The 17,821-nt window shown below is 43.2% G+C and overlaps 1 protein-coding gene across 1 annotated transcript in view; it reads right to left on the reverse strand.

Annotated features, from left to right (window-relative positions):
• The window catches only part of LOC119175662 (WD repeat-containing protein 11), a 243,095-nt gene that overhangs the window by 48,180 nt on the left and 177,094 nt on the right, over positions 1–17,821 (reverse strand). Inside the window, exon 20 of the mRNA XM_037426591.2 lies at positions 7,544–7,685. Coding sequence (XP_037282488.2) covers positions 7,544–7,685 — 142 coding nt within the window. The remainder of the gene's footprint in view (positions 1–7,543; positions 7,686–17,821) is intronic.

The raw sequence follows: 17,821 nt of genomic DNA on the forward strand, positions 1-17,821 counted from the left end.
ATGGAGGCCCCGGCACCAGCTTTGTTTCCACGCAAGTCATGCTCTTGGCATTGAGACATCCCAGCACTGTCTCTGCAGCCTACCTCAGTGACCTCCAATCACCAACGGGTCTCCTCTTCGGACCTGAGCTCTTTCCTGGTTGGCACTAGTTCACTCCCGACTATAATTTTCTCACACCCGTAATGAGAGGATCACAAAACCCCTTAGCAGGTGACTTCTCATTTGAGTGCTTAGTGGTCTCCGATGTGTGGTGACCAATAGCGCCGCAAGCACACATACTTGATCGGTCTCACAGGGTTACCTTGCTTCGCCTGCAATCATTGATTGTTGCACAGTGCCACATTATCCATGACTAAAGCCACATTTTTTTTTTACTTCTTGGCTTGATTGCCTTTTATGTAATACGTCAGAGAGCCAATGAACTGGTTGCAGCATCTTAGAGCGCAGTGGGGTGGAAGAGCACTGTGTCCCTTTCTAGTTGCACAGGCAAGATGAGCCTCACCAAAGCCCATCTCCACATCTGCAACATCTCTTAGCCAGAAAAGGCAATAGCTGTGCAGCAAAGCCTGTCAGGGAACGTTTATTGCTGCTGATGAAGCCAAAACACTTTTGTTTATAGGTCAGTGTTCTTTTTGTCACCATTGTTGCCCACTGTTGCAGTTAAGCTTGTTGCTTTAAGTGAAGCTACCCCTCCTCCGAGAACTTAAATGTAAAGCTCAGTGGTTTGTACTCTAAAGTTTGTGATGTCCCCAGTTTTAAAAACATTAGCTCTATCATAATATTTTCATGTTATCATCAGCAAACTGAACCCAAAAAATTAATAGGAAATAATATGAGTGTATTAGTTGCATCTCATATTAAAATAAAACATTGTAACTGAAAGAAATGAACATTAAAATGCGGCACATGCCACATAATTTCTGAACAGTGTGATGAAATACACACAAACCTCTGTATAATAAAACCAAATATAACAAAATATCGGTTATAACGAAGCAAATGAAAAATAGTCTTCCAATAGATATAGTGTTAGGAATAAACCTTTATGACGAATTTTCAGATACATAACACTTATTTTCATTTTAAGATGCAACTTTGTTATAGCAAGGTTTGAGTGTATATATATTTTATGCACCTCAATGACAAATTTAGTTACTTGAGCCCTCAAGGATAGGAATGTCTATAATCATCCATTCATTATTAAAATTATGCTGAACTGTCTACCCGAATACAAGCAAAAAAGCTAGGCAAGGCAGAAAAACTGAAGTGAAAAAAAAATGCACATGTCGACCAGATTACTTCCCGTTGGAGTACATGTACATGAGCACCTCCCCTATATTTCCCTTAGAGGGTCAGTAAACAACCACAAGGTCCAAAAATTGCAATGAAGAGAAATACAAGCACTTTTATTATGTGAACATGATGCCAAAAAAATTTTGTGAGTACATGATTTAATAAGGAAGCTAGAGGGGTTAGAACATTCATTCGAGCTTGTTTCAAATTTCCTCCCTTCCTCCTCCCTCCTCCCGACGGTCTACACCTTCCTCCTCCCTACTGTAGAGATGGGTGGCCTTGCCACCCATCTCTACAATAGGGAGGAGAAAGGTGTAGACCGTCGTCGTGACTATGCCCACTTGGGCAACGTGACACGACGTCAGAAATATGTCATTGACGTCGGGAAGAAGCGCGGTGCAAAGAGCATCCATCCCATAGCGCTAAAGGCTTTCATTCTGGCAATACTGCTTCTATGGCAGAGGGCAGCACAGGAAAATGAAAATGCAGACTGCACAACCAAAACTGCATCACCGCACGGCCAAGGCACTGTTTTGTAGGGCAAAGGGCCAATGCACTCAGTGTTTGTCAAGTTGGCCATGGGCATGTTTGCGTCGCTGCACGTACAAGGAGGATTGGTCAGGTGAACGATATGAGTGCAGAAATTGTTTTTCGAAAAGGAGGGTTAGTGCGGCATGCATGGACGTAATATGTTTTCAGAAAATGTGATCGACACGATATACTGAAAGAATTGTCGAGCTTGTTAGAGGAGTGTCAAAAAAAATCGGAGCCGGTTCACTGGCCCTTTAGTAGCCAAGAGAAATTGCCTGCATGTATAGTGTCTGTGTCCAGGCACGGAAGGCAAATAAAAGAAAAGAAAAAATGGAAATTGTACATAATTTCGGCACGGCAAAACGAAAAATAGGTATACCATCCCAAACAGGCTACTCAAGGTGACTGTTTGGTGCATGCTTATGAGATACATGTTTTAGTCTGTTAATTTATGTTGGTGTTCCAAGAAAGAAAGAATTCCTAAACTTATTGGTACTGGCATAGCCTGAGAACTGTAATAAAGCACAGTATTCATAGAACATTCATTTCAGCTGGTTTCAAATTTTCGCGCGGCCTTGCCACCCATCTCTACTATAGGGAGGGGGAAGGTGTAGCCCAAACCTGAACTTGGCAACGTTTAATGCTAGAACTTCATCTAGTGAGGAAAGTCTAGCTGTACTATTCGAGGAGCTAGAGGGTGTTAAATGGGATATAATAGAGCTCAGTGATGTTAGGAGGACAGATGAGGCATATATGGTGCTACAAAATGGGCACGTCCTTTGCTATCGGGGCTTGGCTGACAGAAGAGAACTGGAAGTGGGGTTCCTAATTCGCTGAAACATAGCTGGCAACATAGAGGAATACTATAGCATTAGTAAAAGGGTGGTAGGTATCGTAATTAAACTGAATAAGAGATACAAGATAAAGGTGATACAGGCTTACGTGCCTACATCCAGCAATGATGACGCTTCTGTTGAAAGCTTCTATGAAGACATAGAATCGGCAATGAGTAAGGTAAAAACACAGTATACTATACTGATGGGAGACTTTAATGCAAAAGTAGGGAAGAAGCAGGCTGGAGACCAGGCAGTAGGAGATTATGGCATCGGTACTAGAAACGCCAGAGGAGAGCTACTAGTAGAATTTGCAGAATGCAATAATTTACGGATTTTGAATACCTTCTACCGAAAAACGAGGAAACTGCAAGTGGACATGAAGGAGCCCTAATGTCGAAAATAAGAACAAAATAGACATTATAATGAGTGCACACCCAGGCATCGTGCAGGATGTGGAAGTGGTTAGCAAGGTACGATGCAGTAACCATAGAATGGTACGGTCTCGAGTTCGCCTAGACTTGAAGAAGGAACAACAGAAACTGATACGCAAGAAGCCAATCAATGAGCTAGCACTGAGAGAGAAAGTAGAGGAATTCAGAGTCTTGCTTAAGAACAGGTACTCGGCTCTTAGTGAGAAAACCAACCTGAGCGTAGATACAATGAATGATAATCTGACGAGTATCATTACGGAGTGTGCAGTGAAAGTAGGAGGCAGGGTAGATAGACAGGACACTGGCAAGCTTTCCCAGGAAATGAAGAATCTCATTAAGAAGCGTCGAATCATGAAAGTCTCAAGTACAACAGACAAAATAGAACCGGCAGAGCTTTCAAAGTTGATTAATAGGCGTAAGGTATGCGATGTAAGAAGGTATAACATGGAGAGAATTGAACACGCTTTGAAAAACGGAGGAAGCGTCAAAGCAGTGAAAAGGAAACTTGGGATAGGCAAAAATTGGATGTAGGCACTAAGGGACAAAGAAGGCAAAATAACTGCAAATATGGATAGGATAGTTAAAATAGCGGAGGAGTTTTACAGAGATCTGTACAGTAGCCGGGACAACCACGACTTTAATACTATAAGAACTAGCAGTAACCCAGATGACACCCCACCAGTAATGATAGAAGTAAGAAAAGCTTTGGAGAGCCTGCAAAGAGACAAAGCTGCTGGCGAGGGTCAGGTAACATCAGATCTGCTGAAAGATGGAGGACAGATTGTGTTAGAAAAACTAGCCACCCTGTTTAAGAGGTGTCTCCTGACAGGAAGAGTACCAGAGTCTGGAAGAATGCTAACATCATCTTAATACATAAGAAAGGAGAAGACAAGGACTTGAAGAATTACAGGCCGATCAGCTCGCTCTCTGTAGTATATAGAGCTATTTACAAAGGTAATTGCTAACAGAGTTAAGAAAACATTAAAATTCAATCAGCCAAAGTAACAAGCAGGGTTTAGAACAGGCTACTCAACCATCGACCGCATTCATACTATCAATCAGGTAATAGAGAAATGCTCAGAATACAGCCAACCACTATACATAGCCTTCATTGGTTACGAGAAGGCGTTTGATTCAGTCGAAATATTAGCAGTCATGCAGACACTGCGGAATCAGGGTGTTTATAAAGTATATATAAACATCCTGGAAGAAATCTACAGGGGATCAACTGCTACCATAGTGCTTCATAAAGAAACCAACAGAATACCAATCAAGAAGGGTGTAAGGCAGGGGAACACAATCTCGCCAATGCTAATTACCGTGTGCCTACAGGAGGTTTTCAGAAGCCTAGAATGGGAACAGTTAGGGATAAGAGTTAATGGAGAGTACCTTAGTAACCTGCGCTTCGCCGATTACATTGCATTGCTGAGTAACTCAGGGGACGAATTGCAACTCATGATTACGGAGTTAGACAAAAAGAGCAGAAAGGTGGGTCTTAAAACTAATGTGCAGAAACGGAAGAGAGCAGCGCTTCGTGATAGGTAATAGTGCACTTCAAGTTGTAAAAGACTATGTCTACTTAGGACAGGTAATAACCACGGAGCCGAACCACGAGATTGAAGTAACTAGAAGAATAAGAATGGGGTGGAGCACATTTGGCCAGGACTCTCAAATTATGACAGGTAGATTGCCACTATCCCTCAACAGGAAGGTATATAACAGCTGTATCTTGCCGGTACTTAGCTACGAAGCAGAAACCTGGAGACTCACAAAGAGGGTTCAGCTTATATTGAGGACGACGCAATGAGCAATGGAAAGAAAAGTGGTAGGTGTAACCTTAAGAGACAAGAAGAGAGCAGAGTGGATTAGGGAACAAACGGGGGTTAAGGATATCATAGTTGAAATCAAGAAGAGAAAATGGACATGGGCCGGGCATGTAGCGCGTAGACAGGATAACCGCTGGTCATTAAGGGTAACTAACTGGATTCCCAGAGAAGGCAAGTAAGTTAGGGGGAGACAGAAGGTTAGGTGGGCAGATGAGATCAATAAGTTTGAGGGTATAAATTGGCAGCAGCAAGCACAGGACCAGGTTAACTGGCGGAACATGGGAAAGGCCTTTGTCCTGCAGCAGACGTAGTCAGGCTGATGATGATGATGATTCAAAGAAAAAACAAACTAGAGAAGCAAACCTTTTTTTGCTAAATATAGATCTGTTGAAGCCTAACTCTTTCTTTGTTATATTATACAATCTAAATTAGTAGAAATTTTTTTCAGGTCCTGTAAAACTCAAGGGAGATTTCAGCAGGATAAATTACTGTCGAACATTTGCACATTCCTAACTGTGTACTAATACTTCATTTTTAATTTTTTTGGTGTCATGTATTGATTGTGATAAATCATTTACCCAATCCACAAGCTTTATTAGCAATCCCTATTGAGACCTAGGAGTCTTCATGTGTTTTAAGTATGGTTAAGCACTTTAATGAGCTTAGAATGACAAATGTTACATGGGTGGTGCTAGAGGCTTAGTAAGGTGACTTACTGCGGCTTTTTGCGATACAACCATGACAATGATGCAATCATTATCGAGTAAGTCAATTCAAATGAGATAATAGGTAAATTCAGAGCCCTTTTCTTAAACAAAGATGATTGAATGCAAAGCTTTTTCCCATGCATACTGAATAAATGTCAAAGCATAAAGCCATTTAGTATGCAACGAAGCCAGGAAATGCTGAGTGACATGATGCGATGCATATATGATTTGATTCATATATGATTTGTTCAACCCTTTATCAGGCCTAATGAACAATGCACACCAACTATTGAGGTTGGCATTTTCGTTTGTATTACCTTCTTACAAATATGTACAAAATTTGAGCTCTCTATTATGAAGGCTTTTCCAACTGCTGTTGAGTGTATATAAAAAGGTGGGACATATGTCTCCCACTGCCCACTGGAAGACAGTAGTTTCAGAGATTAAAAAAGTGCTTTTATTTTTTTTATGCGAACTTGGTGTTGCCTTACAATCAAAAATGAACAGAGCCTACAAGCACTGATTCCCTATCCCAGAAATGTTTACTAAATGTCTACTGTACATCGACTCATTATAACAGCACTTGAGCAGGTACTGGGCATGCTTGCAACAGTCTAATTTTTGTCCATGGAGAAAGCTCAACTGCTTTTTTCATAGAAAGTCACTTCCCTGCATGAAGATGAATGAAAATTGAATACTGCAATCAGCTGTACAAAATGTTAGACTGGCTACACTTTCAGAAATATATCATTGAATGGTTGTCAATTTCACATTGCACACATAATTCTGGAAAATGTATGGGCAGAAACAAAGGAAAGTACGGTAATAGCACATTTAGGAACTTGTGAGTAATAAATAAACTTTCAAAGCTTGACTTTTATGCCAAATTGGGTGAAAAGCATGCCAAAATCAGATGAAAGGGATTCAGTGCATACAGACAAAATGGTTTGCTTGTAATGTGTGTGTGCTTCCGCCTTGTGAATACCATCGAAACAACTATCAAAACCGATTTCTAGAACATCAACACAGTTGAAATAGAAGTTTGAAAGCAACCAACCGATTTAGTGGTTTTGATCTAAAAAAAATATATTAGAACATCCTGAAAAAAGTGGGACATATGACTCCTGATGCCCCACGAAGGGTTAAACTTGTAGTTTTTTAACTTTGATGTTGAATGAAGACACATTTTATTAAGTTGCATAGACTTTATTTTTTAGATAATCTAGCTATTGATTACATGTATGTAGTCACACTTTCACGAACTATACACTTGCACAGTATTGCCTTGTGACTGCAGTGCTAGACGGTCAGAGGCCCTCCTATTGTAACGTGACACAGCCTGGTTGCAAGCATGAGATCAATGCAAAAGCTGTGTCGCGTCATGGGTCTGTGTAGCGTCTTGGGCTTCAATGAGTAGCAATCTAGCATGATCTAGCATGAGTAGTGACCTAGCATGGCCTAGTTACGGGCACAATTGCGCTCGCACTTGAGTTAGTGTACGGCAGCCTCTTCTGCTGTGGGCCACACCTACGGCCTACCCATGGTGATGGCCCGCAACCTATTGTGTGACGTTGCTGTTGTAGTTGTTCTTACTGCTACAACTGCAAACATAAACCGTAGCATTCTGATATGTATGTCATGTGCCATAGTCAATATGTATACAGATGCGCAGACAGTTTCCTTGTGTAAGTTGGCTTTCTAACAGAGCATTTCAGTCCTTCCAGACAAATCAGTGAGATGCAGAAAGCTTCACCATAATACAGTTTCTAAACTGACCCACATTATTCTGAGGTGAAACTGCTGCCCTGTAATTTGAAAAATCTGCCTGCCATCACTCTGTCCAACCAGAAATATTGTATACTGAGTGAAAATCTTGAAATGTCATGAAAAGTGATGAAGCATCCAGACAGCTAACTCACCTTATACTCAGCATCAGGGCACAGCATATCATAGCACAGTGGCAGCGACGTTTTATCAGCAGCATTGAGGCTTCGCTGTTTTTTTGTGAGATAGTAGCAAGTCACACTCCAGAAGTGGAATCCTTCTTCATCTCCAAACCAGCTATATAGTATGCATGAAAGTGATGTCGAACTTGGTTAGTTCGTGCTGCATGTCAATGATAAGTGCAGAGTGGCCTAAGAAAACTGAACAGAATACTAGTTTTCGCCCAAACTCTACGGTCATACTGCACCTTTTGCTGGCTCGCTTGAAATTTAAATCAACAAATAAAAAAAATCAATTTTAGCACAGGAACTGCAAGCATAGACCCTGGAAACTTCAACATGCTATACTTTTATGAAAGTAGACACAACTTTGGCTTCAACTCTAATTTCCTTCACTGCCATACTATAATGCGTGTGTATGAGCATTTTTAATAAAGCAATATTTGTGCAATTAATTAACATCTACCTCAGTGAAGCTTACCATTTATTTTTGTTGTATACCATATGTTGACATGTACTCATCTGTCTAGACAACACATATAAAGATCAAGCAATACAAACTTTTCTCATCCCCTTTTGGATAGCAGAATGCAGTGTGAAGACCCATTAGAGATTCTGTTGAAAGATGTTACATTTGACAATTTCAGTAACCGCAAAACATTCTGATGGGGCAACTGAACTGAATGACAATGGCAGAAGACGCAGCAGGGCGACAAACACTGGCTTTGCTCAATGTTTGTGAGAATTCTTGTGACATGCTAGCTTCCAAAACACCGCAAGCAACTTTTTGATGATCACCACACATGCTGTGCTTTCATGAGTAGTCAGTTTAACAAGAGTGTGACATCAACACATTTAAAAAATTTCAGCCTCAAATCCTAAATTGTATAAAACTGAAATTGGCACCAGTTAATGCCTGCAACTAGTACCTATGACTAGTACTGTGGTCACAAGCAAATTTTTTAAACACATTCGACCTCATTATAATGTACAAGGATGCTCACTTGTACCTCCACTGCCCTAGCTTGCTTTGATCTATGATCTCTATCATACATCATAAGTCATCACAGCTAAAAACAATGAAAGCACTGCTACAGTTATTAAAGGGAGATAAGCAGTGAAAAGAAAAGTAAAAAGTTTCTTGAATCTGTAGCCTAAGGCAATAAAGTTCTTGCTGTTTGCATAGGTTTATATACTGATTTCAAATATGCATTCAATTATAATGGAAGTTGCACAGTTTTCGTTTTGAACCATGACAATTCATAAAATATAGCTTTCTTTGGGCAGACGCTTCCCGCCACTAAACTTTATAATTATGAGTCATTAATGGTTTTTATTGTCCAGCATTAACTGTAGAATGCAAATAACTATTGAGAAAGTGCATACAAAACATTTAAATTAACAAGAAAAATCATAATGTGAGAAGTATTAAATGTTCAGCCCATCTTAAATGCTTACTTTAAGTTTATAATAATTATATTATTGATACTATGCTTTAAAAGAGCTTCAGTGAACTCCTCATGTGAAATGCAATGGCAAGCAGCCAGGTGACAATAAGGTCTTTTTAGTTTTTTTTATAGTCAAGTTGTGCTCGTTAAATAGGTGATTTCAACCTACTTTGAGTTTAACTACAACCTTTATTTTTTTTGTCTTAGAAGTAGAGAAATTAAACTTGTAAAGCAATTAAAAACAAGAATGTGTAGTTTTGAAAAAAATTTGCATACTTTGAGGAAGATCAACAGACCAGCACAAGTCACTGTGGCCTGGATTGGTGTTTGCTGTAATAGACAAGTGATAGCGCACAGCAGTGACCGTCAGTGGCCACATTCGCTCTCACCGGGCGGCTATACTGTTTTCGTGAATGTAGTGACGCTTGTTTTCCATGTCTTCACAGCTCGGCGTCACAACGCGCAGTACCAGCTCATCCTCTGGAATTTTTCTTCACGGCCCGGGTCGCATGCCATGAGAATTTTTCTGACCAATCTCTTGCGTTTAAGCGGCTAGTGCGCATGCTCTCGAGTGGCTCTTTTTCTTTTCGTGCATCAGCATGCGCCTCGTGCTTATCCTTTACTCATGACAAGGCACCTCAACATTGGTATAACGGTCACTTACATGGATGAATTTGTAGAGGCCAGCAATGCTTTTGCCCATATCAATGCTGCCAAACCTGCTTTGAGAAATCGAGGTCCCCAACCAGATTTTGACGTTAATCGGAGCTTTCCGAATAACAAGATAGACCAGCTTGTGTAAGTATAGTTTGTATAAGGAGCTGTACAGCTGGAATTCAGAAACTGACCTAAGTTTAACTCATGAAGGATTGAAGTAGTGATGGTATATATGTCTACACTGTCTTCACAGGATTCCAACTCCCTCACATGGGAATGAGTGAGAGGGGTAAAGTATGCAGAGATGACTCACTGTGCTTTAAGATGTTGCGATATGTAATGAGCCTACCACGCAAAGCGCTCACCTCAACTTTTCCTAGTAGTGTCGGTGTCCTCAGGCACAGGCAAAGCAGCTTTGTTGTCTGATAAGACATTTGTGCACAACAGTCCAAACAAGTGTAATGTCCAACTGAATTGTGGATTTGCAGGCAATTATTCATGCCAGTACCCCAATGCATCTGGCTATGTAGTCATGTATGGCTGAATTGGAATTACTGATGACACTGGTGAGTGGAGGTATAGTGAGAGCAGATCCTATGACTACCTCCGACTACCTCCTCTGACAACTGCAAGTGTATAGAGGCTACAGCCGTCGACTCTCCTTCTAGTGTGACTGTGGTGGGAACGAAATTATGTTGCCGTTAGGGGTATGCTGTGCCATCTATGTAAAGTGTGCCAGCTAGATTATTGTAGTGGTGGTGCCGCACTTGTGCACAAGCCACTCTCCACATGTGGTTATATTGTGGAGAAGCTGCCATATACATCACTTGGCTACCTCAGCAGAGAAAGCTTGTTTAGGTTGGATGAAAGGGTTAACCTTAAGCTTAGTAAATATGCATCTTCTGGTCGAGGATTTTTGGAGCCTCTAATATACTATACATTTGGGTGGGCTCCCATCAACTTCGAGACCGTGTTATGGAGCCAGGTGACAAGAAACCATTCTGAAGATGTTCATATGAATAGGCAGAGGGCGAATTTTTGACCATCTGGTGAAGTGAGTGTGATGTAGAGAAGAGCGTATATAAAATGGTTGAACAAGTTTGAGAAGTTATTTTTCTCACAGGCCCTCTCTCTTGTTTAATAATCTGCCGTTTAGCCAACTGACCGATTGTGTATTTCCCAAGAAAAATCGATAGTGAAAAATATGTGATATAATAATAATAATAATTATAATAATTAGGGGACCTTAAAGCCCGGCCTTTAGGAGCTGTACGCGACAGCGACATCTTGTTCGTAGTGCATACTTCAAACACATAGTGCCTGAAACCTTTTCAAATTCGCCATGCACCCACAGCGTGGCTTTAAGCGAATAGGCGCAGTAGCCTGTGTGCCTTTTGTAGCGGGGTACCGGCACTATGATAATCACATAATTTCATGCCTGTTGGCAATGGACGCTTTTAACACAAATTATTACTGCAATATTTTATGTTGCATTGTGAAGCACGTATACAGGACGCATGTGTTTGTGAAGCGTGAAAGCTGCTTTCACTGCAATTCCAAGCACAGGAAGCTCTTTTCACTGTTTTCACAAGCAGAGGCGTGCCCGTGTGGTAGAACATCTGCTTGCTACGCAAATGACCTGGGTTCTATTCCCACTTGGACCCAAAAGAGCCTGGTTCCACCCCCACTCTGCTCCAGAATTTTCTATCATTTATTTATTTGATTTGCATCGTTCTCGATTTTTCAGGTACACATAAAATGATGATTTTTCCCTCACAACCAATTACACCGATGCCTACACCGATGCCAACACCGACACCGGAACTTCTGGGAAACAAGCTCTTCTGTGCTGTTGCGTTAATAATAATAATAATAATAATAATAATAATAATAATAATAATAATAATAATAATAATGAAAAGGAGAGCAACATATGACAGGACACAGAAAAGAGAAGAATGAATGCTTGTTTTGTCTTTTCTTGTGTCCAGTCTTTGTTGCACTGTTTTATTTAAGGGGGACGTGGCCCTTGAAAACTGAAAAATCGCAAAAAAGTATTTTTGAAAAACCATATTTAATGGTTTGTATGTCACATAAACTACCTATTCTGTAAATATCAGTGCCTAATTCAACCCCATAAGTGCAAAAAAGATGCTATTTTCGAGGCCGCCGCAGCGCCCAAAACACGCGCAAAAGCCAAAATCAAACCAAACTTCGCTCGTGCGCCATTCCAAGACCATGCGGCTGCCCCGCGCCATCTTGGTCTTGTTTTGACTGTGAATTCTTTCTCTCTCGTTTGCTGCCTTTCAAAATGGCATCAACAGTGCGGTTGAGATGCAATTCGTGTTTCTACAGGATGCGATGCGGAGCGCTCATTGGCCAGAGCAGCTCATTTATATCTCGCGGGCGAAAGCGCGGCAGCCATTGGCTGCTGCACTGGAAACGGGGGGGGGGGGGGGGGGGGGTCCCTTTTGGCGATATCACGTTCGGCACCCTCGTCTCGCTGTAGCTCTCTGCTCTGTCCGCTTCGATAGACGTTTGCTTACAGGCCGCTTTTTGCCTTGCGCTGTAGTTTAGATCAGTTTCTCTTCTTTTTTTTTCTTTTTGCACAAGTTCTGTGCCCTTTATTTTTGTTGCTGTGCGTGATGCCGGCAACGAAGCCGAAGACAGTGTGCTAGTTCGGAGCGCGGAAAAGCGTAATGCGGATTCCACGAGAATAGAAATTCCACTTTTCTGCTGCAAAGACCCAGTGCATATATGCTTGCACCGGTGAAACTGTGCTGCCACCAGTCCAGAATCCGACAAATCGTGTGTACCTGGAACCGCGAATGCATCAAGCGTATCCGCCATCGCCGGAACCAGCACGTGCTCTGAATTGGTACCGACGAGCTTGACACCGAGTATTGCTAAGATCGCCAGACCCAGCACTTCGTCTGCATTGGGGCTAATAGCGTGCATGGGCCGTTGACTCATCATCTAAGGACGCATTTCTTAACTAAGGAAGAAATCGGTGCGATTTCGAGACGTCCAGACGCCGTTCGCGCTGAACTTGAATCTACGCCAGCGATGCAGAAAAAATTTCAACTGATGCAGCCGGCTCTTCAAAAAGATGCCCTACGTCTGAAAAAAATTCTGAACGGCACTTAGAGAACATGGAGGAAAGACAAAAGAAGAAAAAAAAGCACAAGGACACTTCAAGCTACTCTGCTGGAGCTTTTTGAGGAAAACACATGTGCTGAACTTTCAAAGCCCGTTTTCTCAAAATGAGAGGGGGGCGCTGCTGAGCGCCCACGATGGCAGACGTGCCTGACCTCGGCTCCTTGTTTTCTTGGCAGTTTGACTAGTTTTTTCAGCTGATACACCACGGTTCGTTGCCGCAGAAATGAATGCCAGTTACACGGTGAGTCTGTGTGGCACAGACAGCGCTTTTGGAGAACCTTTTTCTCTTTTTCTCTGTGTTTTGTGAACTGACCACCCTAAGCTTCGGACTGGCCTAGGGCATAGCTGCCAGCGGCTGCGTTCGCACTGCGTTTGCACCGCGTTCGCGCGACCGTGCCGTGCCTGGTGAACCTGTTATGCCCGGCGCGTTTCACTCAGAATCTCAAGACTCCTATTATGAAAACGACCACGGTATGCTCAAGCGTTCCAACTCAAGCGATTTCCCAACGCTATCTGACGAAAATGAGATAATGGTGCAACGCAGTCTACGTTGTCATCAGAATTGTCTACCGGACCTCGTGTGCACAACACGGCAGCGGGCTCTTCTACCGGCACCACCGAACTTCTCGACAACGGGGTACAAAAGAATAACCCCTTGTACTACCGACGCCAAGTGTCACCGAACAGGTGAGTCGGCCTCGCCATACTGTTTTGATCAGGCCGCTAAACAAAGTGCATATGACAGACATTCCGAAACAAGCCCATACAGATGCCATAGAGCAAAGCGCTCTGTCAACCTTTATTGCAGAAATGTCAATTCTCCGCTTTGACATAACCAGTAACTGCGTACGGATCACACTTCGTGACGAAGGTCATTTTCGCAAACTATGTACACTCTCGGGCTTAGTGGCAACAGTCAATGATAGCATGCGAGTAATTGTTGTCGACACATCGCCTCTTCAGCCACACGCAGTCGGCAGCTCTCATGAGGTAATAAAGATCAGACCCGGCCTAACAATTGAGTACATCAAAGCGCATCTGTGCTGTGAACAGCCAACAATCACCTATGTGCACATGTTCGGTAAAACACAGCTGCTGCTTTTGACATTTGATACAGACTCCTTACAGAAATGCTTGGTGTTTGAATATGAAGTTATCTGTGTTCACGAATATCGGCCTCGCCCGGTCTCATACTACAACTGTCATCGTTTGGGCCATGTTGCCAAATACTGTTCCTTCCCGCCAGTATGCCATGACTGTGGCCCAGCTCCGCATGAGGTCGACCCAAACAGTAAGCAGTTTCCTCATTGCGTGGCTTGTGGAGCGTCCACACACATTTCACTCAGCCCTCATTGTCCTGAACGAAATATATCTGAATCAGCCCTTCCTCGCAACACTAATGATTCATCATCTACGACATCTGCCACACAGCCTACCCCTCCAACGCCTCGGAAAGTAACCAGGGTTTAAACAGCCGCTTCTTCCGATTTGACTCAGCTTATCAACAGCCTTCACCAAGAAGTACAGGAATTATGGCAGGAAAATCAGAGACTTCGCGACCTCATGCTGGACCAAAAGAAAGGGAATCGGTCCCCAACGCCAAGCTGCAGTCGGTCTCGAAATAAAAGAAAGAGCCGTTCTCCGACACGTCGTTCTAAACCCGTCACAGACAAAGACTCCGCCTATTCTCACATTATTTGGCTTCTGCGACAAGAATGGGCTCAAGAATCTTTCGTCAGATAGCGTTGGGAAATCGTTTGAGTTCACTGGAACGCTTCTGCATGCCGTGGTCGTTTTCATAGTAGGCTGGAGTATTCGATTCGGTCGGAGATGGTTAACACTCTAACACAAGCCCTTGATACCATGCAAACTCGGTTTCAAAATATGTTTGATGAACTGCAGCGCAATGTCCTCGCTGATGACAATAAGCGCCGCAAACCAGGGGCTTCCTCATGAGCTCTTTCGCTCAGGGGGTCCAGTGGAATTGTCGTAGTTTTAACCAAACGTGCTCCACTATACATAATTATGTTCAAAGGCATCGCTCCCTGTTCCTTCTTCTCAAGAGACGCGCGGCACGTGCTCGCTACCTGGTTACCGTGCTTTTCAGACACCAACCATAAAACATAAGCGGCAGCTTCCCAAAGGCCAGGCAGCGCTTCTGGTGCGTAATGACTGCCCTGCCACTCAATTAGACATGCCTGATCTCAGTTCTAATGCTCGCGAAATAGTAGCTGTTAAAATTTGTCCTCCTGGCCAAAAGCCCTTCGTGGCTGTTTCTGCGTATTTTCACCCAGGAAATATTTCAGTTCGACCATACACATGGCTGGAGACGCTAAGGCAAGCATCTAAGAACCTCCCTCTGCTCATTGGAGGTAATTTTAATGCTCATCACTCTGCCGGGGGTGCCCGAAAGACGAAAAAACACGGAAAATATCTTTATGATGCTATTGAACTCTCTTCTGTAGAAATTTATAACGTCCCCGACACCCCTACAAGAATAGGACTACATAGAGCGCAGAAAGACACGACCTCAGATCTTACCCTCGCTAGCCCCCAATTTGTACGGCACTGGACAGTCTCCAGCCAGTCATGGGGCAGTGGTATCTCCTGATATTCGTCGCACTTCATCTAAAACGCCTCCGGATCAAAACAACAACAACGATGACTAATTGGAATACTTTTCGTAGTAATGTTACTGAATTCTTCTCAGCAGTTGAGGGCCTTCTGGACATTGTTCAACAGCATGTGAGCTGGCACACGAAACAGTGCCATGCGAAGACCATACTCAACCGATGGATAACCATTTAGGCAATTTATGGAAAACTGCAGACTATTTAGTCAGAAGATACCGCTCGCACGGCAAACGACACTCTGACCTCATGAAAATTAAGCGCCAACTTAAACTTATCAATGAATATCAGCTCCAACTTCAAAGTGAAGCCTGGCAATCCACTTGCGAATGCCTTGGCCGTGCACCGGGCCTCCAAGGTCTATGGCACATTTTCCTAGCCTCAGCGGGAAAGGAAAGGCCAACTTTCCTCTGGCCGAGCTATTCCTCATCAGTTGTGGAAGACGAAGTTATTACCACTTTCTTTCCTCACGCTTCACTCACTCCGCCTACATCTCCGAAAGCCTGCACCATAAGTTAACGCAACCTGATCCGGATCTATATCACCCATTTAGCATGGAAGAAATGCTAGCAGCCATCAAACACGGGCTTCCTCGATCGGCGCCTGGCCACGACCGAATCACATGGCAAGAACTCCACAACCTCGGAGATGAAGCCCAGGACGAACTTTTGGCGGTAATCAATGACCTCTAGGCCTCAGGAAATGTTCCAGAGAACCTTAAGCTGTCTCTCATTTATCCTATTCCGAAACATGAAAAAAAAGAGAAGACCCTCTGCAAGAACCTCCGGCTAATATCTTTAACGTCTACTTTATGTAAGCTCATTGAACGCATGATTCGCACATGCATGTCCCATTACCTCGAGATAACCTGGCCGGGATACCATCCAGCCCAGGCGAGTTGTCGTCTTAACCTCGGCACCCATGACTGCCTTTGGCTGCCACGGCGCGTTATCAATCGTACCTCAACGAAGATGTTACCTGACTACTTGCTGGCCGTCGACATGCAGAAAGCATTCAATAATTTTCACCATAACGCTATTCTTGAAGAACTAGCTAAGCGCTACCCAAGTCAGCGTGCGCAGACATGAATTAAAAATTTCCTTGCCACTCGGCCCATTCGTTTAAGCGGTGCACCACCTGGATGGAGCCCAAAGACTTACTACTTAAACAGAGGTGTTCCACAGGGATCTATTTTAGGACTGACGCTGTTTAATCTGGCCATGAGCAGGGTAGCAGAAAACCTTGAATGGGACACCTTGGCTAGATTCGCCATCTATGCCAATGATATTACTATAAGGACAGAGGCAGTGGATTATTCTGACAAAGAATCAATGCAGACCGAGCTGCAGGCAGCCCTCCTTAGTTTAGAGTCCACTCTTAAGGAAGTAGGCCTGCAGCTGGCTCCACATAAGACAGAACTTATAAGCATAGACGGCAAGAATCGCACCAACCCGAAAATGTGTATCTCACACCATATTGGATCACACACTATACAATCAAACGGCACACCCATATACACATTCTCTCTAACGAACATCCAAAATTTGGAACGCCTTCATCGAGCTACTCTCCGTACCATCACGAGGCTCCCTAAACACACTAAGATATCCGCCCTTAAAAGCGCAGGGGGCTTGCCCCCTCTGCAAGACGTCATCCGTGAAGCCAACACTCGACACCACATCCGCCTGGAAACATCCGCAGGTTACCCCACCAGTCCTATTTTCCAGCAAATGTATGCTTTCAGGCTTCCAAGAAGTCTTCATTAATAAGGTCTACGCGAATTCGGCATACACACCATACTCTTTAGCAAAATGGCGACTACCGGACATTGCGACAGTGACGTGCAATCACTGCGGGCGGCGCTGCCGCGCAGACCTTCACCACTTACTGTGGCAGTGTTTCGCAATTGAAAAAGGGCGAATGGCCATACAAGCTTTACAAACGACAAATTATCGTGAAGCGCTCTTTACGAACCCGGACACACAGTTATTATTTGCCTAATATGGAAGTCAGAGCGGCCTGATCAGAGTGGTTTAGGGGGTCTGACAAACCACAGTACTGACCCTATACCGCCTCAGTACCAGTAATGGTGAAAACAATAAGCATAAAACCCGTGACACTGAACTAATAGTGTAGTTAGAAAGTCCTGCTTATCCCCACAGAGGTCCTGTGCCTCCCCTTCTTTTTTCTTTTTTTTTTAATAAACGACTTTCCATCCATCCATCTCAAAATGAAATTTTTAGCTAGTTGTGGTGCTGAGGAAAGGGATTTCTCAAGAACTGCTTATCAGATTTGCTTGCCGTTTCTCTTATTCTGCTCCTGGGTGATCTTGTCAGGGTGTAACAAGCTTTTTTTTAAAA

This window comes from Rhipicephalus microplus, chromosome X, assembly GCF_043290135.1.
Source record: "Rhipicephalus microplus isolate Deutch F79 chromosome X, USDA_Rmic, whole genome shotgun sequence".
Lineage (NCBI taxonomy): Eukaryota > Metazoa > Arthropoda > Arachnida > Ixodida > Ixodidae > Rhipicephalus > Rhipicephalus microplus.